Source organism: Pagrus major, chromosome 1, assembly GCF_040436345.1.
Source record: "Pagrus major chromosome 1, Pma_NU_1.0".
In the NCBI taxonomy this organism is placed as follows: Eukaryota; Metazoa; Chordata; class Actinopteri; order Spariformes; family Sparidae; genus Pagrus; species Pagrus major.
In genome coordinates this window covers 25,652,806-25,679,417 of record NC_133215.1, presented here as the reverse complement: position 1 = coordinate 25,679,417, position 26,612 = coordinate 25,652,806, and the positions used below count along the sequence as shown (strand labels likewise).

Genomic DNA, 26,612 nt, shown 5'->3' with positions numbered 1-26,612 from the left:
GCCGTCCTTGGCCCAGTTGGTACTCCGGCCTCGCCAGCGACCAAGTGGCTTGTGAACGATCGGTTCTCTATTGAAGAAGTGAATCAATACAAGGCAAATGATTTGTGACCAAAACGGCTCATCACCTTCCCTATATTACCCAACTTTTCACTACTTTTCATTCTCACTGAGAGGTGAAACAGCTGAAAACATTTCATTGATCAATCTGATGTGAAAATCACATTGGCAGATAGGTGGAGGCAAGAGCTGCAAGGTAGACACACCCTACTTGTAGTTATCAGCTGACATTTGGTTATTAAGGACTAATTTACAAACCTTTTTATTATTATTATTATTATTATTATTATTATTATTATTATTATGACATTGTTGTAAACCACTTGTTGAGACTTCACATTCGCTGTATTTCCTCCATGTCAAGTTTAATGTTGACTATATCATCATGGACAAAATGTTTGAAGTTATAATACAATATTATTCTGTGTCTCCTCGATGTTTTTTGCAGTGATACAACTTCCTCTCGATGCAGGCACAATGCTGGTACATACTGTCGCACTTTTTAGGGAAATGAGACCCCAATGTAAACCATGTTAACCCCCGCCACACACACACACACACACACACACACACACACACACACACACTGCAAAGGGAAGCGTCTAAAGTCACGGGAGCAGTGACATAAAAACACGAAGTGTAATATTTTGCAACATGAATATCATTCCAATAAAGTTTTACTTCTAAAATTCTACTGAACTTGTGTGCGTGTGCTTCCTGGAAGTGTGTGTGTGTGCGTGTGTGTGTGTGTTTGCTCGTGCAGCTGAGAGTGGATTGCAGATGATGAGATATCTGAAATGTTCTCGGTGGTGGATTGTTGTCGCCCAGAGGTCAGACATCCATCACTGCCGCCTGATGCGGAGTGGAGCCGTCATCCACCCATCTGTTGACCGCCCGGCTCAGCCTGATTCGCCATAACGCTCAAAAACACGACATCCAGCAACTCAGCCGTGTCCTCTCCTCGCTGCCGGTCTGTCTTTGTGTTAAAATCCGACATCACAAACTGCGGGTTGGTCGGGACGACACTGCTAACAAAGAGAGCCGCTCCGATGCGCCTGAAGCCAGCCGATTCCACCTTAAATGCCATTCGCGTCTGTGCTGGAGACCTAGGCGCCATCTTCGGTCCACCTTAAGCGCACAATGTGGCCAACGAACGCAAGCGTACCAGCCGGGCTTCCGTCCTCGTTCTCCAGCCGGGGATCGCACTCGGGCTTCCCAGCTTTGACACAGCGTCACTTGTGAAACAACAGAGGGGAAGAAAGACGCACTCGGGCCAAACCCCATCCGCACCCGCAGGAAAGGATGTCCGAGCCCAATAAGTACCGAGAGTGGATCCTGGAAACCATCGACTCTCTCCGCTCGAGGAAAGCCCGTCCGGATCTGGAGAGGATTTGTCGAATGGTCCGGAGACGACACGGGTCGGACCCGGACCGAACCAGGACAGAACTGGAGAAACTGATTCAAGAGCAGACGGTGCTCAAAGTTAGCTACAAGGGGTCCATTTCGTACCGAAACGCGGCGAAGGTTCAGAGGAAAAGCAGAAAGAAGAGTGAGTTGACGGCCGCCGGCAGCAGCAGCGGCAGCGGCGGCGGCGGCGGCGGCGCGGAGGCAGCCAGGGAGCGGACCAAACACGACCATCTGAACAACAACGGCGACAGTGCGCACAGCTTCACCGACCAGGAGGAGGGAGAGGAGGACTCTGAGCCCAGCCCAGAGCCCCACACTCAGACAGCAGCCAAGAAGCTCAAGCCTGCCTCCAGCCCCAGTAGCGGAAACGGGTGCCTCAGCTGTGGCGCAACAACGGGCTGCGATGTCGGGAGCGGCTGTAAAGAGGAGAAAGCAAGTGCACCGAGAGACAAGGGATTAGGACGGCAGGGAGCGGGGGGCTGCCCGTCGCCGGGTCTCGGCCACAGAACCGGCGCACACGACGGCGGTGATGGCAGCGGGATGACACCGAGCAAAGCCGATGCAGTTCGCGGGGGGAAAGAGCCGGGTTCGTCCGGGGCTGACACCCAGAACAAAACTTGCCCGGGGAGCGTCGGCAGCCTCCCTCCTCAACAGAAGCAGAAGCAGCCTGCGCCTCCTCTCAAGCCCAAACTTCGTGTCGGAGGAGGGGGCACCAAAACAGCGGGGAACCACGCCAACTCCGACCTGGGCGACAGACTGGTGGCTTCTGTTCGCAGCCTGTCCGAGAGGAGCCTCCGGGGGGGCTCCGCGGCCGCGACCAGAGGCCACATGAAGCCGCTCGGGCTGAAGGAGATCCTGGGCTATCTGAGCAGCCAGGAGCGGCTGTCGGAGGAGAAGCTGACCCGAGGCAAAGTCAAAGTGGTCATGGAGAGAGAGGTGGCGAGGGGCAGGCTGCGCAGGACCCGCTGCGGGAACATCACTCTTCCTCTGAGGGGGATGGTGGTGGAGGAGCCGCTGCCGAAGAATGCGTCCGCTGACAGACTTGTGAAGAGCGCACTGCAGGACAAGCACACAGGGAGAAAGGTGGGCACCGCTAACTTAATATTTCCAACACGTCCCGGTCGTACGGGGAGCGCTGAGCAGCGCTGTGTTGATGGCTGGCAGATAAATTAATGATCAGTGCTCAGGACGCGCTCGGCTCCCCTCGCCAAATATTTGCGTTCCGTGTTCAACCTCGGTGTTGTGAATGCAGAAGTGTTTGGGGGAGATTTGCCACATTCATTCTTGTTTCTGTATTTGACAGCGGGATGCCACCGTTTCTGTGCTGCGTTTGTCCTCCGTGTGTGTGTGTGTGTGTGTGTGTGTGTGTGTGTGTGTGTGTGTGTGTGTATGTGTGTGTGTGTGTGTGTGTGTGTGTGTGTGTGTGTGTGTGTGTAGCTCGGCTTCCTGCACAAAAGGTGCGGGTTACACGCAGGGAGCAGACAGCTCCGGAGCGCACCACAAAGAGCGTCTCTGCACGGCTCGATCACTTTCTGCTCTCGGCGCCTCCTCGCTGTTTGGGGGTCAGCAGCACACATTTGGTTTTGGGGGCTCTCAGGAAGTTTAGCAGCGGAGCGGAGCGCACAGTGTCCGGGCCTGCCGCCGCGCAGTAGGCGGTGTCTGTCTAAACTTGAGACGTGCCGCTGAGCCGCCGAGCGCTGCTCCGTCGCGGAGGACTCAGCACCCAACAGCTTGAGCATCACGTTTGCTCACGCAGGCTACATTTTGTGTGTATATTTTTTGAGGCCGCCGGTTTTGTTTTTCTCTCCCCTTCTTGTTATCCCCGCATCTCCCCCTTTGCGTGCCTCATTAAATCCTTTGTATCATTCCTGACAGCGCACTCTCCTCCCTCCTCCCCCCCTGTGGGTGCAGACTTGAGTAGGCTACAGTAGGCTGCTGTCGTTATTTCTGATAGCCTATATGTGTTTCTCCAAGTGGGAGGTGTGGGAGAAGCGCAGCAGATCTTCTGTTCTGTATAAAGCTCCGGTCAGGTACAATGAACCATGAGCCTGACTGAGAACTTCCATTAGACACCCAACTCCACTTTACTCCCCCTTTTTTCAATAAAGACATCTTTTTTTAAAACAACTTCATGTCATTGCAGCCGCCGTCCCCCTCTCTCCAGGAGAACGAGCCAATGCAAACAGCCAGCGAGGAAGAGGAACGGGAAGAGAATGAGGAAGAGGAGGAGGAGGAGGATCCCCGGAGTTCTGATGAGGAGGGAGGACTTTCCCCGGTAGCCATGACAACCGAACCGGAGCTCATTAAGAAAACCACAGAAGAAGATGTTGAGATCCAGGCAGCATCAGAGCAGGAGAGCCACGGTGGCAAAGGTGTGTGTGCGTGCGTGTATGTGCCTAACCCTCCTTCTAATCAGTAATACTGTGACTGCTACTACCACTCCTGCTTCACCTGTAAGTAGGCCTACTTGATATTATAGTTAAATATTAATTAGCCAATAATACAAAGTCACAAGTGTTTATATTTTCCATACGTGAATAAACAAGCTGCTCTCAGAGGAAAATAAGGTCCCAGAACACTGTCTGAAGCTAGAAAGGTGGCAGGGTCCGCCACATATAAACAAAGTAAAGGTCAGTTTGTTTATTCAGTCATGAAAACAAAGAGAATTTGTTTATTTAGTTTGTTTAGTCACAAAAAATCAGTCAATGAAGATCTTTCTCTCCTGATTAAAATTTCTTCCCCCAGACTACATACTGCACCTTTAAATGGAACTCTAACTTTAGGTGTTTGACTATATCTTAAACAAATACTTTACATTTGAATATAACCTGTAAACTCCTACTGCCTCTAACTTTATTCATAGCAGTTTAAATACTGTCAGTCTTGCTTTGTTTTAGCTGTGAAACACTCTTTTCAATTTGTTAACTTCTGTATAAATAAAGTCATAAAAGTTTCTTTTTAAAAAAATAGATTTTCATCTTTTCTCCTCCCTCTTTTCACCTGGCTTTGGCTGTTGGTCTCTCAGGGCTATCTGGGCTTGAACCCCTCACCAGGACACCGTGTCCATCTGTTCAGGGAGCTTCCCTGTCGCAGAGTAACAGTGCACACTTGGAGGAGGACAGAGCTGTCGTCCCTGATCAGCTACATGTAGAGGCACAGGTAAGTGCAAGCATGTGCATCTGTCCTGTTGGTTTTTATTGTTGGACGATGGTGTTTCCCATGTGTTATCAAAACAAGTCGAAATGACTCAAACATAGCATGAACTTAAAAGTCCTACGGACAAATTTCGGATATTGATAATTCAGCCGATATACAGACTTTTTTTTACATTATGTGGTGTCTAAACACAAAACATGAAATGGAGACAGGATATTTTACAGTTTAACAATAAATTTTATTGTCTGAAATGACACCAGTGAACTGTCATTTATGAGCCAACCCATATATCAGTGTAAATTATACATTTACAATCATAATGTTTTTAAGGAAAAGAGACACTTTTATTCTGTACCTTCAACAAGCTCTGTAAATGTATTATTATCTTTTTTATTTTATTTTTCAAAAAGATCTGTCCACATAAACATGTTATCAATCTAAAGTTTAATCAGAGCTCAGGTTCTGTTCGTGCTACTCACTGTCATACTGCACCAGTTATGGCATTTTTGCTATTATGTATGTATGTATCATACAGAGGGCAAAATGATCGTATAACTATGGTAAGTATCGGCAGTTATCATACATCTGGCATGGCTGGTTCGCTCATTTCTTGGCACATTACTGCCACCAACTGTTGATCAGTGGAATAAAGTGAAACGGTGAGGGGAAAAAAACCCTGCAACTCGTGTCACCAACGTGTGTGTGGGCGTCCTCGTGCACGACACGAATGAAATTGGGATGCTTTTTGTAAAAACATCCAAAGTGCTACTAGTTGTCTTAACAGGGTTCCTTTCAATGAAAATAAAATACTAACAGAATAAACACATTGTTCTGTGTGTTGGAAGTATGTGTGCGTTAATGAAAGCCAGAACATTACCGGATGTTTTGTACCACCTTAGGCGAGGATGATTTATCTTAACCCTGATACTTTCTCCTGTTAAAGGTTCTGTCTGGAAACAGTCCATTTATATCAGAGACGGAACACGATTGGCTTGTTTTTCAGACGAGTCCTTTAAGTCAATGATAAGCAAAATAATAAGAGAACAGTTAACAGAACAGTTTCTGACCTTTTCACTGTGAATTTTATCCTTGTTCCTCTTTTTTAATTAGTTACATTTTGTATATAGATTCTGTCATACAGTCTTGGGTCGTGGCCACTTCCCACCTTGCACATCATCATTTACACTCACACAGCAGATGGTCAAGTTACAGTTTTGTTATGATGCATCTTGACACAGCCAGCTCTGTAATCCTTGAGTTTAGTTGGAGGTCACATCACTCTGATGCTTTCAACATGATTTTCCCTCTCGCACGGTGTGACTCTGACTTGTGCCTACGAGTAGATATCTTTTTTTTTCGCCATGCTTCTTTATTTTTCGTCTTTTTCAGATGCAGCATGACGGAATCAACCACAGCTCCTCAGGCTTTAACAGTGAGTTCTGCTTAAATAGATGATCTCAAAATGTGTGTGTGTTTGTTTGTGTTTGGTGGTTGGCGATGATGACAGGTAAACAGGCTGTGGTTTATTTTTCCCCTTGTAGGCTTGGAGTCTAAGACAGAGGTCGGCGTGTCGTCCTGCCTGCTCACACCCACGGCCTCCCCGAGAGACTCTGGCATGTCTGAGGAACGAGGGATAAACGGAGGAGTTAGCAGTGGAGGGTGAGTACAGCCGAGATACTGGAGACACTAAAATACCAAACAGATTCATTGGCTTTGGCTCTGTCTGCTCCTCTGTTGCTTGCTTTTGTGGATCTGTTACAAAGTCCATTTTCCTTCATGAAAATTTACTGTGAACAAGTTCAACTTCTTTAGTGCGATATCGTCCAAACGAGACATGAAATAAGGAGAAACCACCGGATGGTTTTTTAATGTGAAGATGATGCATCTGTCTACACAGACGTTTAAAGGATAAGTTCACCGAATAATGACAATTCAACATTCGTCATTATCTTCTCACCTCTGTGTCAATGGGAAGTCGGGTGAGGTGTCATAGTCCACAAAACATCTCTGGAGCTTGACAGCAAAACGGTGTTGCAGCATTCTCCTAAACAACTGCAGCAGATGGGGACTTGTTTTAAACTTTAAAAAACAAAACAACCGAAAAAAACCCTGAAAATGGCTCCACACAGTTCGTCCTGTTTAATCCAAGTCTCCTGGATTACTGAGTTTCCATACTGATTTAAATGCTGCTATTATCTACGTGTATATATTTATGGATCTGAACACTTTCAAATTAAATCTGAAAGTTAGTTCTCTATTTTTCATTTTTTAAAGTGAATGCGATGGAGTATAGAGCCAAAACAAAAGGTGCTTTCTCACTTCACTATAGTCTGTCTCCGTTAATGTCCATTTAATAAAGCACCCTCAGGCACTGCATGTTTTTTTCTCCACATTGTGCAGTCCAAGATAACTCCTTCCCAGACTGTATTACCATAAACCTGCACGATCAGATTTTTTGGGCCACTTGGAGTTGTCTTTCTGTCCACTTGATGTATGTAAGTCCACTACTCTCTAATATGTGTCTCTTTAGCAGTTAAATGCTCCACTCTGTTCACCAGCTCCTCGCTAACTGTATCCGCCTGATGTTTGGTGTTTAGAAGGTTGTGTTTGGTGGGTTTTTAGAGCTTTTTTGGTGCTATGAAAGCGGTCAGAGTGAATTATCTAATCTAATGCCCCTTTCACACTGGACAAAAAAACAAAACAAACAACCAATACACATTAACATCTTTCTTGTTTCTTGTGAAGAATTGGTGCAATCAACATTTATTCCCAGAAAAAATGACTCTGTAGTATGATGGATATTTATCAGCTCTGGCTCCCATTGGCTGTGATGGAAACACGGCATCGGGGTGGACACGCTAATTTTCGCCCCTTTTCCCAGCACAGCTGCTATGACGCGTGTTAAAATTAGTGCGCTGGGGCGTGAATACTGATCGATCCGTCTTCGTCCAAGCAGCGCTTGAACATGGTCCAGTTATAACAATGTTACAATGTTACAACATGTTATAACAATGACACAGAACAATCTGGAAGTTTAAGTTTTACTTTGTTTATGTTTAAAAACATGGACATCTCAGTGCTCCCTTCAAATAAACCTACACTGATTATCAAAACAAAGGAAATAAATACCATGGACAAAAAACTAGAGTGGCGCTCAGTAGAGTGCATACCTCCGCCAAGGCCCAACAAATCCACATAAAATTGCCCTCACTCATAGACACCAGCCACCTAAATAGACCTGATTTTTTCATCAATGTCCAAGTATTATTCCCTGAGGAATTAACAAAAAATGGCGTGAAAAACAATTTTGTAACTTTTGGAGCGGAAATTCAAACTCTGGATTTGAATATTTACATATTAATGAGGTAATAATACAAACTCAGAAATGTTAATTTTTTCCATAACTGAATAAACAAGCTGTTCTCAGAGGAAAATAAGGTCCCCAGAACACTGTTTGAAGCTAGAAAGGTGGCAGAGTCCACCACATATAAACAAAGTAAAACAGTATGAAACTGTGTTGTCCTTTAATGTCTGTTTGTTTATTTACTTTGTTTAGGCATAAAAATCCAGTCATTCAGTCTCTGCTGATTAAGATGTCTCCCCCAAAAATAAATAGTGCACCTTTAAAGAAAGTGAGAAAAAACTCCTGGATCCTGCCCTTTATCCTGATCAGCACCAAAAGTTAATGGGATCTATTCTGGGCCGGGACCCATCCTCCATCCAAGTTTCGTGGAAATATGTTCAGTAGTTTTTGTTTAATCCTGCTGACAAACCAACTAGCCAACTGGCAAATGGCCAGAGGTGAGAATATAACCTCCTTGGCGGAGGTAACACACAACTACATTCCTGTATTTTCTGCTCAGGCAGTTGTGACATAACTTTACAAGTTCACTGCAGGCTTTGTAACAGGCCGATGGGCCCTCCTCATCTCTCCAGGTTTATAAAGTCCGAGGGGGCAAGCGGGAGCCCGGTGGACTGGACAGTATCTGATGTGGTCAGTTATTTCACAGCAGCAGGTTTCCCTGAGCAGGCCGCTGCTTTCAGGACCCAGGTGAGTCTGCAATCTCCTTTAAGAACCACTAGAGGCCACCAGAGACAGGATTAATGGCTGTTCTTTAACGTCTAACATTTTTAACCTACATCTCCCTGCCAATGTTGCTTTGCTCTCTTCATTAGGAAATCGATGGCAAGTCTCTTCTCCTCATGCAGCGTAACGATGTTTTGACAGGCCTGTCAATCAGGCTCGGCCCCGCCCTCAAGATCTATGAGCGCCATGTGAAGGTTCTGCAGAAAACACACTTTGAGGAAGACGACTGCTAACAACAGACACATGAAATACACAGAGAGAGACTGGTATGTCTGTATCTACATATAGCTCAAGTAATCATATAAAAATGCATGCATGATATACAATATGCACTTCACTTTTCATCTGACGTCAAACAGCGTGCACACACACACACACACACACACACACACACACACACACACACACACACACACACCGAAGTTTCTATCCCTCCTGGCCCTCTGCTCTGGTCCAGAAACAACACACAGAAATGAGACTGTACTTCCTGGACAACAAGGATTTTCTACCAAGCAGAGCTCAAATGTTTGGGGGAGAAAGTCGATTCATGACATTTCGAGATGCAGAAAATCATGCAATTCCTCTTTTTTTATTTACAGTGTTTAAGCACTTTGCAATTTCTCGATTAAACTTTGCAAGATGGTTTGTTTCTTTAAGGGGCTGCTTTGTGCTGACCTCTATGCACATTTTGAAAGAGGTCGTGGAGGGTGCTCTGTGTGGTTTGGTTTTTGAGGCTGCAATGCAAGGGTATCTTGGTCGTGGGTGCGTGTTTGCCATTGTACACATGCTATATGTGTGTGTGGAGGCTTGACAGAGGATGTTGGATTAAACAGAAAAAAATCAGAAGTTGACCAGATTAAATACTGTACATTCCCAGAAACTGGAGAGGCGAGCGCACATGACCTTGTGTAATCAGTCGTTGGTCAAAGCAATAAGCTGATAATTCCCCCCATGTCAGCTCGTAGATCGGCAGGTGGTTGGTTTTGAATGTTTCACATGAAAATCTATTAAATAAATGCATCTGTCATGTTTTGAACAGAGCTAGCCACAGTCTGTTCTAACCAATGTATCGCTACACCAGATGCTAGTTGCACAAAGAGAGACTTTGACTGGCTTCAATCAAACTAGTCACAAAGCTATCTAGTTCTTGACTTAATTAACTGGGATTAATTTGCAAAGTAAAGACAACACAGTTCAGACCTGTTGCAGAGCTGAGATGTGGCTTCTTAAAGGGACAGTTCAGCCCAAAATCAAATAATTTACTCTCTTACCTGTCGTGCTTTTTATCCATATGGATTAGGGATGTTAATGATCAAATCATTAATGATTAATCGATTAGTCTATCAATTTAACTGATTAAAAATGTATTAACTGACAATCAGAGACGGGTACAAAAACATCAAAAGTATCTTGTTACAAATTACAAATACTTGTTTATCAAATATATCAAAATACAATCCAACATACTGGTATGTACAAGTACTTTGTAATTTTAAAAATACAAAATCTTCGATACAAGCTGATATTATTACATTTTAACCAGTTAGTAGCTAGTAGTTATTAGCTCCGCTATTAAAATGAAGTCATTATTTTGTTTATTATTCAAGTAACTTGGTGTATAGTTTCTGTTCTGTTAATTCCTGATGCAGCCTGCAAACAGTTTTCTAAAGGAAAAACTTCCAACATATTTTATATATTATTAATGATTAACCAATAATTGTTTGTTAAGGCAGCCATGTTACTATTGATTAAAGAAATTGCTAAAAATTTTCATCCCTAATCTGAATTGTTTTGTTGCGAGTTGTGGAGATATCAGATGTAGAGATGTCTGCCTTCTCTTCAATATAATGGAAATAGATGACACACAAAAAATACAGTACATTGAAAAGCTCAACAGCGATGTCTCTTTCAAAACATTATGACTCAGTCACTCAAGATAATCCACAGACTTTGATGTGAGCAGTTTCATGTAGGAACTATTTTCTTTCTCCTGAACTACACCTGCCAACTGTATCACCACACGGAAGGAAGCGTGCGTCCATGAGTTGGGACGGCAGACTAACTAACTAAACTAGCTAACGTTACAGCTCAGTTGAGGAGGACACCATTCCTGTTTACTAGGTGTATAAAGATTCTTCACTGCGTTTGATTATGATTGGTGAAGTTGAAGGCTCATTTCAATCAATTTTGACACCCCTACTGCTCACATCCCTTGTTGCCACAAGCCCAAGCCTCCCGCTTCCTCCTGTGCGGTGATTCGGTTGGTGGATGTAGTTCGGTAGAGTCCCAAGTCTGTGAATTATCTTGAGTAACAGGGTCATGATTTCTGGAAAGAGACATTGCTGTTGAGATTTTCTGAGTTTTACGTATTTATACTTTTTTGGAGCTGTAAATGCACCACACGAGTTCCATTACATTTAAGAGAAAGCTGACATCTCTACGGCCAATATCTCCAAAACTCTGCAAATCACACCGAAACAAAGTAGATAGATAAATAGCACTACAGACAAGTAATATATATTTTTGGATTTGAGGGTGAAGTGTTCCTTTAACGTGTCTGCTAACTCATCAGTCAGTCAGTTTTAATGTCTTGTTTTCATGTATTTGGAAACATTAAAACAATGATGATGATCTCACTGCTGCTTCTAATGAATTGTTCCACGACATTGTAAGAAAACCACAAATTATAAGCCAAGTTTTTCCTTTTTCTTCTTCTTCTTCTTCTTCTTCTTCTTTTCTTTCGTAATTTGGTACCACTGGTCAGCAGGTCTAAATTTTCTTGCGCAAGTGGCCTCAGAGTCGGCAGCAGAAATGTTGAACACACTCCAGCTGGAGCTAACTGAACTGAAATCAGCAGAACAATCAGCTCTCAACTAGATGTAACAGAGTGAATATGTAAATATATTGAAAATAAGTCCATTTGATACATCAGCCTCCATTTGTTAATTATTATTAATACAATGATCTAACTGAACGATATTATCGCAGGGTAAAGCTGAGTCAATCAATCAACTAATCTCATACCACCAGCATTTTTTTTAACTGTCTGTACCGGTCAAACCTTAGAAACCAAATGCTGTCAAATGATCACACACCTCATTCCCACCTTAAAATTCCAGGTTTGGCATGTCGTCTGTGCTTGCTTTGTATAAAATGTTCTCATATTTGCATGTTTGTATTTCTGTTTTCCACATATTGGTTTTTTAACGTTTCCAGTCCACTCACCACACACTGATGTTCAAATCATCATTTACTTTGTGCATTCTGACCTCCTCTCCCCTCATCACTCCCCTCACTTTCACTTAATGTGCAACTTCCATGAGCAGGTTTACGGTGTTTGTTGCCACTGTTAGCATTCAGATCATTTCATTCTTCTCGGTTTAATCTGTAGAGGAGGACAGCTGCGTTTGAGTGCAGGGGAATGTACAGTGCGTCTATGCCTTTGTTGGTTGTCTCAAGTTATTTGTTAAAGGATGATTTTAGTAATAAAAGTTTCATTAAAACACCACAATGTGTCCATTCTGAGTGTGTGTGTGTGAACATGTGTTTCAACAGTGTGTGTGTAAGGGAGGGAATCCAATCAGGGGTTTGGAGCAGCTGGGTCACACCAGCAGCTCCCTTCAGTCACCACGACAGGGAGTCGAAGGAGGAGAGACCACGCTGCGTTTTAGAAAAGATAAGACTTATCCAGATGATCTTTTGGAAAATAGGCGCTATACAGGATTTATTTTGACCTATAAATGTTTCACAGTAAGCGTGGAGGTGTCCTCCATGACCAGCGAGGCACTTGTCCCAGCATCTGCTGGTTAGAAGCAGGGGGAGGAGGAAATATCACGCTATATCTGTCCTGGGACTCTCTCCAAGGTAAGTGCTTGGGATCTGTGTGTGTGTATGTGTGTGTGTGTGTGCGCGCACGATGGGGTTACAAATAAGACAGGGCAGCAGACGGCCATATTTATACCTCCACTGATAAACAGACAGGGTGCAGCTCCCACAAACATGGTGGTTCAAGGCAGAGGGAAAACAAAAGACTGAGACTCTCTGCTGGGAGCTTCTGGGCACCAGGAAGACCAAAACCACACCAGGGCAGATCAGATCAGGCACAAGCTGAAACCTTTGGCACTGATCACAGCAGAAATACAAGACCATACAAGATCAGGTCCCGAGTATACCACAGTAAACAACTGCAGAGGACAGGGAGGGACCAGACCTGAAAATTGAGGATATCTGAAATCTGACGAGACAAAGGAGAGCAGTCATGCCAGGTTCAGGAGGAGCAGAGTGAGTGAAACAGCTGCATGTGTACAGTATGTGTGTATGGTTGTGCGTATGCTTAATCATGCATATTTGAACCTGCTGTACAATGTTTTATTGGCGTATTTTGCACGTTCGTCTCATAAAAAATGTGCTACTTATAAAATCATACTTGCGTTAAACTCAAAACTTTTGATTAGATATTTTTTCAAATGTTTACAGACTGGTATAGTTGCTACGTGTAGAACCAAAGAGAGTCTAAATACAGATCAGTGTCACATGAGGAAATCAGAGCTACTAGTGCAGGGCCTGCATGTTAGAGATTCATAATATGTCCCTTGTCTGGAAGCCCAAAGGGAGAAGATTTCTCCACTGCCATTCTGAAACAGAAACACAGACCCAACAGACTGATTGTGGACGAAGCTCTAAATGAAGACAGCAGCATTGTCAGCCTGTCACAGGTCTGCATGTGTGTGTGTAAATATATATATCCGGGTCATGTGTGTATTTCCTCTGAGATCTGTCGGTGTGTGTGTTTCACTAGAATAAGACAGAGGAGCTGCAGCTCTTCCGGGGGGACACAGTGGTGTTGAGAGGGAGGAAGCGTCGGCAAACGGTGTGTATCGTCCTGACCGATGACACCTGTGGGGAGGAACGCATCCGCATGAATCGTGTGACGCGTAACAACCTGCGTGTCCGGCTTGGTGATGTCATCAGGTAGATCTCACACCTGTGTTTAGTGGTGGAGGAGGTGTTTAGATCCTTTACTTAAGTATCAGTACACTGTAAGAATACTACTTTATGGGTAAAAAGCCTTATTTAAGTAAAAGTATGATCAGAAAAATGCACTGTTTAAAGAAGTCAAAGTGCAGTAAAATGTTCCCTGTCAGTATTTTCTGATCTGATATTTTTGGATTAATATTACTGCTGCATTAATGTGTGTGTTACATTTTACTGCTGTCGATGTTCAAATTGCATTCATTTGGCTCTGATGCAGCATGCAAAAAGGTAGAAAAGTAACTTGTAACTAGTTATCAAATAAATGTAGTGAGTCAAATGTACAATATTTGCCTCTAAAATGTAGTGGAGGAGAGGTATAAAGCTGCATAAAATATATAAAATATAAAATATGGCATGAGATGACATGAGATGAGACAAGATAAGATGACATGAGATGAGATAACATGAGATGGCATGAGATGAGATGACTTGACATGAGATGAGGTGACATGAGATGAGATAACATGAGATGGCATGAGATGAGGTGACAGGAGATGAGATGACACAAGGTGACATGAGATGAGGTGACATGAGATGGGGTGACATGAGATAGGATGGCATGAGATGAGATGACATGAGATGACATGAGATGAGATAATTGTTTATTAACTAACTAACCCACAACAGGGAAACATGACATGAGTGAGGTGACATGAGATGATATGAGATGGCATGAGTGAGGTGACATGAGATGAGATGATATGAAATGAGATAACATGAAATGGCATGAGACGAGGTGACATGAGATGACATGAGATAAGATGGCATGAGATAAGATGGCATGAGATGACATGAGATGAGACAAAACGAGATAAGATGACATGAGATGAGATAACATGAGATGAGATGAGATAACATGAGATGGCATGAGGTGAGGTGACGTGAGATGAGATGACATGAGTGAGGTGACATGAGATGGTATGAGATGAGATAACATGACATGGCATGAGATGAGGTGACATGAGATGAGGTGACATGAGATGAGATGACATGAGATAAGATGGCATGAGATGAGATGAGATGAGATGACATGAGATGAGATAACATGAGATGGCATGAGGTGAGGTGACGTGAGATGAGATGACATGAGTGAGGTGACATGAGATGGTATGAGATGAGATAACATGACATGGCATGAGATGAGGTGACATGAGATGAGATAACATGAGATGAGGTGACATGAGATGAGATGACATGAGATAAGATGGCATGAGATGAGATGACATGAGATGAGATGACATGAGATAATATGGCATGAGATGACATGAGATGAGACAAGATAAGATGACATGAGATGAGATAACATGAGATGGCATGAGATGAGATGACTTGACATGAGATGAGGTGACATGAGATGAGATGATATGAGATGGCATGAGTGAGGTGACATGAGATGAGATGATATGAGATGAGATAACATGAAATGGCATGAGACGAGGTGACATGAGATGACATGAGATAAGATGGCATGAGATGACATGAGATGAGACAAAACGAGATAAGATGACATGAGATGAGATAACATGAGATGAGATGAGATAACATGAGATGGCATGAGGTGAGGTGACGTGAGATGAGATGACATGAGTGAGGTGACATGAGATGGTATGAGATGAGATAACATGACATGGCATGAGATGAGATGACATGAGATGAGATAACATGAGATGAGGTGACATGAGATGAGATGACATGAGATAAGATGGCATGAGATAAGATGAGATGAGATGACATGAGATGAGATGACATGAGATAATATGGCATGAGATGACATGAGATGAGATGACACGAGGTGACATGAGTGAGGTGACATGAGATGAGATGACATGAGATGGCATGAGATGAGATGACATGAGATAATATGGCATGAGATGACATGCGATGAGATGAGATGAGATAAGATGACATGAGATGAGATAACATGAGATGGCATGAGATGAGGTGACAGGAGATGAGATGACACAAGGTGACATGAGATGAGGTGACATGAGATGGGGTGACATGAGATAGGATGGCATGAGATGAGATGACATGAGATGAGGTGACATGAGATGGGGTGACATGAGATAGGATGGCATGAGATGAGATGACATGAGATGACATGAGATGAGATAATTGTTTATTAACTAACTAACCCACAACGGGGAAATTTGTATTGTCACAGCAGCAAAAAGGGATAGCAAATAGAGAGAACATCAATAAAAACAGAAATAACAAATAAGCAAAAAAAATAAGTAAAAAAGCAGTAAGAACAATATAAACAATATAAATAAGAAACAACGCTCCGCAAAAATATTTACACCACTGCACAGTAAAGAGTTAGTACCTCAACTATAAACTGAAGAACAACACTTGAGTAAATGTATTTGGATACATTCCACCACTGCCTGTTTCTTTGTGTTACATATGAGGTTAGGAAATATTAATTGTGGGATTGTCAGGAATAATCCATTAATTTTTGATGGTGCGTGTCTCATCACAGTATTCATGCGTGCCCTGACATCAAGTATGGGAAAAGGATCCACATCCTTCCTATAGATGACACCATTGAGGGCCTGACGGGAAACCTCTTTGAGGTTTTTCTCAAACCGTACTTTCTGGAGGCTTACCGGCCCATACATAAAGGTACTGCAACGCCTCTGCTACTGATGTTGATAGAGTGAAGCAGCTACATTCATAGCATAACCTCTCCAAAGATATTACTACCAGGTGTGACAACCAATTTTTGCTCATATCAGCATGTTTGTACTTATGTCATCACCTCAGCACCATCCACAACACAGCCAGATGCTCCTGTATGTAGTAACTTTTCTTTTCTTTTCTTTTCTTTTCTTTTCTTTTCTTTTCTTTTCTTTTCTTTTCTTTTCTTTTCTTTTCTCTGTGTTGCCAGATGACATCTTCTTGGTGAGGGGCAGCATGAGGGCGGTGGAGTTCAAGGTGATGGACACCGACCCGGACCCTCACTGCATCGTTGCCCCAGACACTGTCATCTACTGCGAGGGAGAGCCAATCAAAAGAGAGGTTGGTGAGAGATTCATGAGCCTCTGGACTGGTTAATTCAGAGGCAGCATTAGCAGGAAACGTAGTTAATATCAGGAAGAACTGCTGGTGCAACAACATGCTGGGAATGTTCACAATCACTCGCTTGTGTCTTTCTGTAGACTTAGTTGTACAATTATTGTGTTTAAATCATAAAAATTAAGTTAATAGGCCTATTACTGCTGCAAGAAAAACCCTACATGCATGTCAGGCCTGTGCTGTTGAAACCAATCAGGATGGATCCATGGATTCTTGTTGTTTATATTGTTACCCATGCTAACCCTACTGGCAACAGATATGAGTGCCATGACTGATAATAAATCATCCAGATGTGACTCTTGCACATTTGCCTGTGACAGGACGAGGAGGAGAGCCTCAATGACATCGGCTACGACGACATCGGAGGCTGTCGGAAGCAGCTGGCCCAAATCAAAGAGATGGTGGAGCTTCCTCTCAGACACCCCGGCCTTTTCAAGGCTATTGGAGTCAAGGTGTCACACACACACACACACACACACACACATACGCAAACCCTCATGAAAATCTCATATTTGAAATTTGCTTTTTCACAATCCCAATTTTACATAGTGAATGGAAATTTTAACATGTGAAAAGAAAATAATATCACATGTCGCTTTTTTCACATATGATTGAAAATGTCTGCATGTGAATTTTACATTTTCACATGTGAATCACATTCATTCAGATGTGGCTGACTTTTTCACATGTGGAAACGGAAAAAGGCACATGAAATCACTTTAAATTATTTTCTTTTTTTAAAAAAAAAAAAACGTGAATTCCCAATTTCATACATTTTCAGGTGTGATTGCCTATTTTTACATGTGATTGGCTTTTTCATCTGGATCAGAATTTCCACATATGGAAACAGCATCCACTCATATCTCTACCTGGTGTTCTCTCTCAGCCCCCCAGAGGGATCCTGCTGTACGGCCCTGCAGGGACAGGGAAGACCCTGGTCGCCCGAGCGGTGGCCAACGAAACTGGTGCCTTCTTCTTCCTCATCAATGGTAAGGTATTTTTCTTTGTTCACATAGTGGCACTGTGTTGAGGAAAAGTGAAACCCCTGGTCCAGCAAAGTCAGAAACTGAAAATAAAGTACATAGAACCTGATTGTGAATTCTTATTTACCCACTGGTTCTCTTATTTGTAGATCTGAGTAGGAGAAAATATGCTTTAGATGCTCTGCATTATTCTGTGAAGGTCCTGAGATCATGAGTAAGCTGGCCGGAGAGTCAGAGAGCAACCTAAGAAAAGCGTTTGAGGAGGCGGAGAAAAACGCTCCGGCCATCATCTTTATTGATGAGCTGGATGCCATCGCTCCCAAGAGAGAGAAGGTAAACAATATCAGTCAAGTCAATCAATCAAGTTTATTTGTCACATCCAATCGTATAAAGTACACTCAGAGGGAGTACAAAATGTCTGTTTCTGCTGTATAGGGTCAATGTAACTTTGTGTGTGTGTGTGTGTGTAGACCCATGGTGAAGTGGAGAGGCGTATAGTATCACAGCTCCTCACCCTGATGGACGGCCTGAAGCAAAGAGCTCATGTGGTTGTAATGGCAGCCACAAACCGACCAAACAGCGTGGACTCTGCTCTGAGACGCTTCGGTCAAGAAACACGCACACAGACACACACACACACACACACTCACACAACATAAAGAAAGCACACAAAACATGCATACATTTTCAAGTATGGTGATGTCTCTCTCCAGGCAGGTTCGACCGGGAGATTGACATTGGAATCCCTGATTCGACCGGCAGACTTGAGATCCTGCAGATTCACACCAAAAACATGAAACTGGCTGGCGACATCGACCTGGAGAGGGTGAGGAAGTGCAGCAGCCTCGGTCCAACAAACAGACAAAATATGTAATAATTAAAGGTTTAATGTTGATTAAAGAAAAAATAGTCTGCAACTATCTTGATAATCAACTAACTGTTTTATGTCATACTTTGAAGGGGCACTATGTAGTTTTGAAGAAGAAATTCAAAGTCAGAATTTTGATATTTACAATATTAATGAGGTAATAATACAAACTCACAAATAATTATCTTTTCCATGACTGAATAAACAAGCTGTTCTCAGAGGAAAATGAGGTCCCCAGAACACTGTTTGAAGCTAGAAAGGTGGCAGGGTCCGCCAAATATAAACAAAGTAAAACAGTATGAATGTGTTGTCCTTTAAGGTCAGTTTGTTTACTCAGTTGCGAAAATGAAGAGAGTTTGTTTATTAAGTTTGTTTAGGCATTAAATGTCCTGATACACACCGCTGTGCTGTTTAATAAATTCATATCAATGTCCCTGAGGTATTTAACATGTCTCAGATCGCCGCAGAGACCCACGGTCACGTAGGCGCCGACCTGGCTGCTCTGTGCTCAGAAGCTGCTCTGCAGGCCATCCGCAAAAAGATGACCCTCATAGACCTGGAGGACGAATCCATCGACGCCGACCTGCTTAACTCACTGGCCGTCACCATGGATGACTTCCAAGTACATACACACACATACACACACACACACACACACACACACACATACACACAAACAGATGTTTGCTCTTCTAGGCTGTTCTCTATTAGTCCCTCAAAAAACAATGTCTCCTTTCCCTGACCCCACCATGCCCTCCCTCAGTGGGCACTGAGTCAGAGTAACCCATCGGCTCTGAGAGAGACCTGTGCAGAGGTGCCTCAGGTGAGCTGGCAGGACATCGGAGGACTGGATGAGGTCAAGAGAGAATTGCAAGAGCTCGTCCAGGTGGAAGAAACACTCAATCACTCATACAACTGGACTCTGCATGTTCCTGCAAACACAAGTGCCATCAATATTCCATCGATGTTCCTCTCGCTCTCCTCAGTACCCTGTCGAGTATCCGGACAAGTTCCTGAAGTTTGGAATGACTCCGTCTCGTGGAGTGCTGTTCTACGGCCCTCCGGGTTGTGGGAAGACCCTGCTGGCTAAGGCCATCGCCAATGAGTGCCAAGCAAACTTTGTGTCAATCAAAGGACCCGAGATGCTCACCATGTGGTTCGGAGAATCAGAGGCCAATGTCAGGGACGTGTTTGATAAGGTGAGAACAGGAGCCTAGTCTTCCACTAATAATCATTTAATAGCCCAATCCGAATAAAAATGCCTCAGTTGAAGAGACTTATCTGATTTGGCTCGATGGCACCGATGTCACTGATGCTCTGTGGATGGGTACTGGTGATGTTTTGGGCGGTTTTAATCACCTGCTGTAGAGCCTTCCTGTCCTGGGTCGTGCACGAACCATACCAGTTTGTGATGTTTCCAGTCAAAATGCTTTCTATTGCTCCTCTGTAAAAGTTGACCAGAATATGGCTCCAGAATTTAACCCCCCTGAGTTTCTGAAGGAAGTAGAGCCTGGGAGTGCAGTCATGGGTGGACAGGGTGAACAGGAGGGAGCTGAGCGCACTCTCTAATCTCTAATCAGAATGATTTTAACTGGGTAGAAGAAATATTGTCCATGTAAACATAGCTACGGTAACCCTACCAACCTCTTGGCCTCTTCTCTACCTACAGGCCAGACAGGCAGCCCCCTGCATCTTGTTTTTCGACGAGCTAGACTCCATCGCCAAATCCAGAGGAGGAGGAGCTGGGGATGCAGGCGGTGCAGCTGACAGAGTCATCAACCAGATACTCACAGAGATGGACGGCATGTCCGACAAAAAGAATGTTTTCATCATTGGTGCCACCAACAGGTACATGTGGGAAATTGTTTAATGATTGTGGTTTGAGGAGTGAAGATTGATTCTTCTCTCTGGTCATGTCACTCTCTTTATCCGTCGCACCAGACCTGACATCATTGACGCTGCCATCCTGCGGCCGGGCCGTTTGGACCAGCTCATCTACATCCCGCTCCCAGACAAACCATCTCGCACAGCAATCCTAAATGCCAACCTACGCAAGTCCCCTGTCGCACAAGTTAGTTTTACACACACACACACACACACACACACACACACACACACACACACACACACACACACACACACACAGGTGTTGAGGTTGCAAATTGAACAACCAACTGAACACCCCTCGTCTCACCCTCTCCTGCGGTGGCTGCTAAACACATGACAGGCCCTCTCTAGAGCCAATGTTCTCTGCAGAGATTAAAAAAAGGCTCATTCTAACAGGCTAAGACGCATTCTAACATGTAACGTGTGCGGACCATCTGCAGAGCAGCTGCTGCATCATTACGCTTCCACTATAATCAATTAAACTGGCTACACCATGCGTGAGAGCAGTGCGTAAGTGGTGCGTATGTACCACAGAGATCCACTTTACAAGCGTAAAAATAGGACAGCCTTCTATTTATATTTTTTCCTGGAGGTTTGGGTTGTAAACTGACATGATTTTGTTAAATTAAAGTACCTGTATGCAGGAAATAACTCTAGCTGCCCTCCACTTTTGGGTCTTGATCGCCCTGCTGGCATTTAAGCTCCCCTGTACAGGGGTGTCCTATTACACAACACACCATAAAAGGGCATGCTAATCATGTAGCTACGTAGTCATGCAGCATACCCACTTAATTGGAAGAAGCTCAGCTAAAAGTACATCATTTTTACCTAAACAAAACACAACTCCAACACCAAGCAACTAAAGCAAAAGCAACAAAAAACAGTGCATGCCCACAAAGTTGGCACTAGCAATCATAGTATTTCATGCTAACAATGCAATGCAACAATATGCCGTATAAAAGCTGAGACTCTAAAGATTCAAGTCCAAAAACAGTTGTATTTAGATGGAATGAATACCTACAGTGAAATGAAAGAAAAAATAATAAGCTCAAATTATTATAATAATACGTTTTACCGGCTGTAACATGAGGAATCTAAAATGGCACAGATGGTGCCAGCACGTGCTAAACATTTGGATATTCCGCCTAAATACATCTCTACTAAAATCTCCCTAACCTTGCTCTGCTTAACTTCATTAGCATTAATCATGACAGAGGAAATGATCAGATGTTGTTCTGTGGTTTATATATTTATATATTCTGCTGCACATCAACTCCTCAAATGGTCCGCATATGTTATGTGTTCAAAGATGCAGAGCTTAAGTTGACGAAATGATTCTTAGTCTCAGGTGATTATACTGAATACATGATTATGAAAATGATATTCCATTCCTGCCCCTAAATCCTACACACAGGACCTTAAGAAACCTTCACTCCTACATTCAGCAGGTAAATGTAGTGAAGAACATAAAATCTTACATGAATAATCTGTGTGTAAAAACTGTAAAATGTTTAGTTACTATGGTAACCCCAGTTCTCTGAGAATGAGCCCAGATAATGTGAACCCTTCCTTTTGCATCTCCTTTCTCTCACTCCTGTAGGATGTGGACTTGGAGTACCTGTCTGGCATCACGGAGGGTTTCTCCGGAGCGGACCTGACAGAGATCTGCCAGCGGGCTTGTAAGCTGGCCATCCGTGAGGCCATCGAGGCCGAGATCAAGGCTGAGCGTCAGAGGCAGAACAGACCAGGCATCCCCATGGTCAGACTGCTACTGCTGCATACTATATTGTATTGAACTGGAGGCTGATAATTGGGTCTCTCTGACTCTTTCCTCTCCTTAAAACACACACACACACATAAACACATATGCCCCACTGCTCAAAGCTGTACCAGGCTGTCTGTGCCCGGTACAGATAGAGACGGTGGAAGATAAAAACGTTCCCTAAAGGGCGGCTGTGTGTTTCGTAACTATCAGCCTTTGGACTGGGAACACACACACACACACGCAGATAGAGACTGTGTTGTTTCTCCATGAAGTCTCCATAATGTGTTTTCTCTGTTGTCTGCAGGACGAAGACTTTGATCCAGTCCCAGAGATCAGGAAGGACCACTTTGAAGAGGCAATGCGATTTGCTCGTCGCTCCGTCAGTGACAACGACATCCGCAAATATGAAATGTTTGCTCAAACTCTGCAGCAGAGCCGAGGTTTTGGAAACTTCAGGTACAAATATTCAAGTACAAGACATGTGTCACTACAGAACATGTTGTCTTGATTTCTTCAGGATACGTTCAAGAATCATTCCTTTTAATTTCTCCACCTAGGTTCCCTTCTGATACTGGTACTCGGTCTGGAGGCCAGGGGTCGGGCTCTGGATCAGGGAGGCCAGGCCTGTACAGAGACGAAGGCAATGATGATCTCTATCAGTGACCCATTTAGTGTCCTCTCCCACTGCTGTGCTTGGCTTCCTTTGAGAAATGGAAACAGAAGAATAATGGGGAAATATTGTAATAACAAGGAGTAGTTTGAAGACTCTTAACAAAACAGGAAATAACAAAAAAGGAAAAATGTCTGTCTATTATTTATGATATATTGTTGAATTGTTTCAATGTGAAAACCAGTACACTTGTAAGACAGTGTCCCTGAGACAGAAAATGATTGTGTCAACCATCGTAACATCAAATCTTCGGGTTTTCACACTCTGTAATCTGATTGCACTATGTGAGTTTATAATGTGATAATTAAATTTCATTTGTAAGCCTTAATGATCACTCTGGCAAGGATTATCTTTGAATGCTGAATGCAGCATTTTTGTACATGTGGCTTGGAGTGCTCTTACATAGAACAGAGCCATCGTTAATGTTATTTGTAGCATCTGTGCTTTTCTTACTATGACGAGTCAAAATGTCTGTTGTGATGACGGGGGATTCGATTGAACACAAATAGTCTATATATGCATCATGTAGGCACAATATAAACTGAATAATCTGTGTTAAGACTTGATTTGATGGATCGAAGCTCCTTACAAATCACACAAAAATAAATTTTCCCGCATACACCTCATATTTCCTCAAGTATTTTTGTTATCTCACTGTGGACAATTTTCACTTTTCCGTTTTACTGTATATATTAGCAAGAGCCAGTTGACTCAGTGAATCTGAGGCCTTTATAGACCCTGAGGGCCAGGAGCCCTGCTGGTACAGTAACCCACTTGGCTAGAAAATATAGAATCTGAGCTAAACTCTACTGTTTGTATGTTTGCCATTATTGAATATTTACAAGTGAATCCGTAAGTTAACTTAGTTAACTAAGTTATTGGAAGCAACACCTTCCAGCGGAACCTTTGTTATTATGCGGGGGGAAGGTGTTCTCTGAAGCACCGCTCGGCTGTTTATTTCCGGTAGCAGACGGAAGTAGAAACAGGGGGCTTGTGGAGGTGACCGAATGGCAGATAGCAGAATCGTTTTGGAAATACTAGATTAGCGTGGAGCAGAAGCAACAAACAATATAATAATTTTAGCTAACAGCGCACAAACATCGTCGCTACCATGGGAGCTCACCTGGTCAGACGGTATATCACCGAGACAGACACCGAACCGGACCCATCGAAGAAAAATGAGTTCGACCCCGAGTTTGGCTTCCCAGAGAGGAAAGAGAGAGGTTTGTCAGCTGTCCCCAGCTCATATGAACGTATAACTTCATGCTACAGTGTGTTTATAATCATCTGGATTGGAAATTATTTTCTTATCAGCCATGCTAGCACAGCTCGTCAAGCGTTAGCCTAGTTAGCTTTGCGCTAATGGCAGTAAAAATACGCTGGTAAGCGCAGCAGCTAAGAGGTGTTTAAGGAGTCGAGTGTGAGGTGAGCTGGTGCACTGCTATAGTCCATGGCCAGTTTTGTTATATTTATTAACTTAAAGCTGCTTATTAGAGCCATGGGCACTAACTTGTGTTTATATATACAAACAATTGACTCTGACATCAGTATCATAACAATAAGAAGTAATTGGATGGTTACTGCTGAATTTCAGATGAATTATCGTTACCTCCTCTGTTGCCTTATAAGACTTATTAGGATGACAAGATAGAAATGATCCCCCATAAGACATAAGTAAAATACAATATTTCTAATATTTAAGTTAAAGGTGCAGTGTGTTGGATTTAGGGAGATGAAGAAGGCTATAGGCAGAAATGGAATATAATAATATTCATTATTATGTTTTCATTAGTGTAGAATAACACAAAAATAAGAATAATTGAGGTTTCGTCCCGTTTTAGTTTTAAGGGGATTGGTATATTGTTGGTTGCAATCTGTGTCCTTGCTGCCAGATGCCACTAAATCCTACACACTGGACCTTAAATATTCGAATATGTACTGAGAAAACCGACAACAGTTTTGAAATGGTGGTTATACAGTAATTTACAGACAAAAACCGAAGTCTTGTAATGCGTTTGTACTTATTAAGTCATAAATACTATATACAGTATGCTGCCATGCACCTACCAAAGGTGCCTAGTTGTTCCTAAAGACAAAACATCATATTGAAGGTTTATTTCAGGAGTATGTTGATACCTTGCACAGATACAGACACTAAAGTAAAATCCATCTTGAAATGTAATTTACATGTATGTCTGCTAGAGAGCTATTTAATCACGTTGTCTAAACTCTGGGTTTGTTTACAGAACATGTGGCGATTTTCTTGAATTGGGACATGTTCTGATCCATAACCTTTAAATACCTCAGAAAGTCAGAGTCATTGGACCCTGTGTCAAAAATGCCATCTTTACAAATCAAGTAATGGACCATTTACAATCTAGCTGGAGTATTTTGCATGGAAAGGCATTCAAGTCAGCTAGTAAAGCCAGTCTAATTGGCATTGGCCATTAATAATGTATATACTGTATGTACATGAAATCTTGTTGACTGCCTCTGTCTGGTCCTACAATGTTATGTGCTTTGACACCAAATGTTTTTGTTTTATGTTTATATCTATACTGTTGTGTCTCTGTCAGTTGGGGCTTTGGGTCTAGAAGAGCGCCTTACCTTAAATATAAAAGTAAACTAAACATGCCTCCGCCAAGGCCCAACAGTCCTCTTTAATTCAATCAAGCCTAATCCAGTATCAAATAAAACACATTTAAATCGCTATATCCAGATTTTTAATTTCTAAATATGACACTTTTTTCCCATCAAGATCCATGCATTATTCCCTGAGAAATTAAATATCAAAAAACGCCCTCTGTTGTGTTTAAAGTGAAAAAAAAACAAACCTGGATCAGTCTCTTTATCCAGATCTACACCAAAAGTTAATGGGGTCTATTCTGGGCCGAGACACATCCTCCATCCATGTTTGGTGGAAATCGTTTTTGTGTAATCCTGCTGACAAACCAACAAACAAATGGACAGACACAGGCGCAAAACATAACCTCCTTGTTAGAAGTAATGACTAAAAAATTTGTATGTATTGTGAAGGATAAACAGAGCTTCTACTCTGGACAGGACTTGCATAAAAAACACCAGCCTGATCATTTGTTTCCCTTTGCCAGAGATGGTAGCAAGCCAGATGCAGATGAACTTGGCCCAGCTGCCTGTGGAGCAGAGGGACTACTGTGCCCAGTACCTCCTGAAACTCATGAAGTGCAAGAGGGACAACTGGCCCAACTTCCTGGCCTGCCAGCATGAGAGACACGACTGGGACTACTGTGAACACCAGGAGTAAGTCACTTTCACTTTGAAACCCCAGATACTGATGTTGTACAGTACTATCAGATATGTAAGTTGTTCGAAGCCATATATTATTCGTATCTAGTTCAAGTTTTTTGTCATTCTAACTACAAAAAAAACAAGGCTAAAATTAAATCTGGAGCCATAACAAAGCTCAGAAAACTCCAATCTAATTAAACAGGCTGGTTTCCTCTCAATAGTATGAACCATGTCTTCAAGATTGACAAAACTCTTTTACCACTAGTTCCACTTCATAGCTGCCTTTCCATCGTATCGCACCACCTTCCTCAGCAGATGGAGTTGCTGAGTTGTAGGTGAATTGCAGATGTTCA

At 42.9% G+C, this 26,612-nt stretch overlaps 3 protein-coding genes across 3 annotated transcripts in view; all 3 read left to right on the top strand.

The window, feature by feature from the left end:
• The first annotated feature begins 1,359 nt into the window (after positions 1-1,359).
• On the top strand, positions 1,360-8,990 carry samd1b (sterile alpha motif domain containing 1b). The gene is made up of 7 exons (XM_073476790.1): positions 1,360-2,547; positions 3,608-3,836; positions 4,490-4,623; positions 6,010-6,052; positions 6,162-6,279; positions 8,557-8,671; positions 8,797-8,990. The coding sequence occupies exons 1-7, from the start codon at positions 1,360-1,362 to the stop codon at positions 8,938-8,940; spliced, it is 1,971 nt and encodes a 656-aa protein (XP_073332891.1). The 3' UTR covers positions 8,941-8,990.
• Positions 8,991-12,664: 3,674 nt separating this feature from the next.
• LOC140994133 (transitional endoplasmic reticulum ATPase) lies at positions 12,665-23,614 on the top strand. The gene is made up of 18 exons (XM_073463707.1): positions 12,665-12,988; positions 13,311-13,422; positions 13,506-13,678; positions 16,224-16,366; positions 16,632-16,762; positions 17,140-17,271; positions 17,706-17,808; positions 18,002-18,135; positions 18,273-18,408; positions 18,516-18,628; positions 19,128-19,292; positions 19,434-19,556; positions 19,657-19,869; positions 20,340-20,518; positions 20,612-20,741; positions 22,158-22,316; positions 22,627-22,778; positions 22,880-23,614. The coding sequence occupies exons 1-18, from the start codon at positions 12,966-12,968 to the stop codon at positions 22,983-22,985; spliced, it is 2,427 nt and encodes an 808-aa protein (XP_073319808.1). The 5' UTR covers positions 12,665-12,965; the 3' UTR covers positions 22,986-23,614.
• Positions 23,615-23,948: 334 nt separating this feature from the next.
• ndufb7 (NADH:ubiquinone oxidoreductase subunit B7) overlaps positions 23,949-26,612 on the top strand; it is a 3,083-nt gene continuing 419 nt past the window's right edge. The window contains exons 1-2 of the mRNA XM_073463221.1: positions 23,949-24,215; positions 26,103-26,271. Of these exons, the coding sequence (XP_073319322.1) occupies positions 24,104-24,215; positions 26,103-26,271 (281 nt within the window). The 5' untranslated portion in view covers positions 23,949-24,103. The remainder of the gene's footprint in view (positions 24,216-26,102; positions 26,272-26,612) is intronic.

Coding starts and splice junctions, on each gene's coding strand:
- samd1b (XM_073476790.1), top strand. CDS start 1,360: ATGTCCGAGCCCAATAAGTACCGAGAGTGGATCCTGGAAACCATCGAC. Junction 2,548..3,607: donor ACAAGCACACAGGGAGAAAG/GTGGGCACCGCT, acceptor ATGTCATTGCAG/CCGCCGTCCCCCTCTCTCCA. Junction 6,053..6,161: donor CAGCTCCTCAGGCTTTAACA/GTGAGTTCTGCT, acceptor TTCCCCTTGTAG/GCTTGGAGTCTAAGACAGAG.
- LOC140994133 (XM_073463707.1), top strand. CDS start 12,966: ATGCCAGGTTCAGGAGGAGCAGA. Junction 20,742..22,157: donor GCAAGTCCCCTGTCGCACAA/GTTAGTTTTACA, acceptor TCACTCCTGTAG/GATGTGGACTTGGAGTACCT. Junction 22,779..22,879: donor CGAGGTTTTGGAAACTTCAG/GTACAAATATTC, acceptor TTCTCCACCTAG/GTTCCCTTCTGATACTGGTA.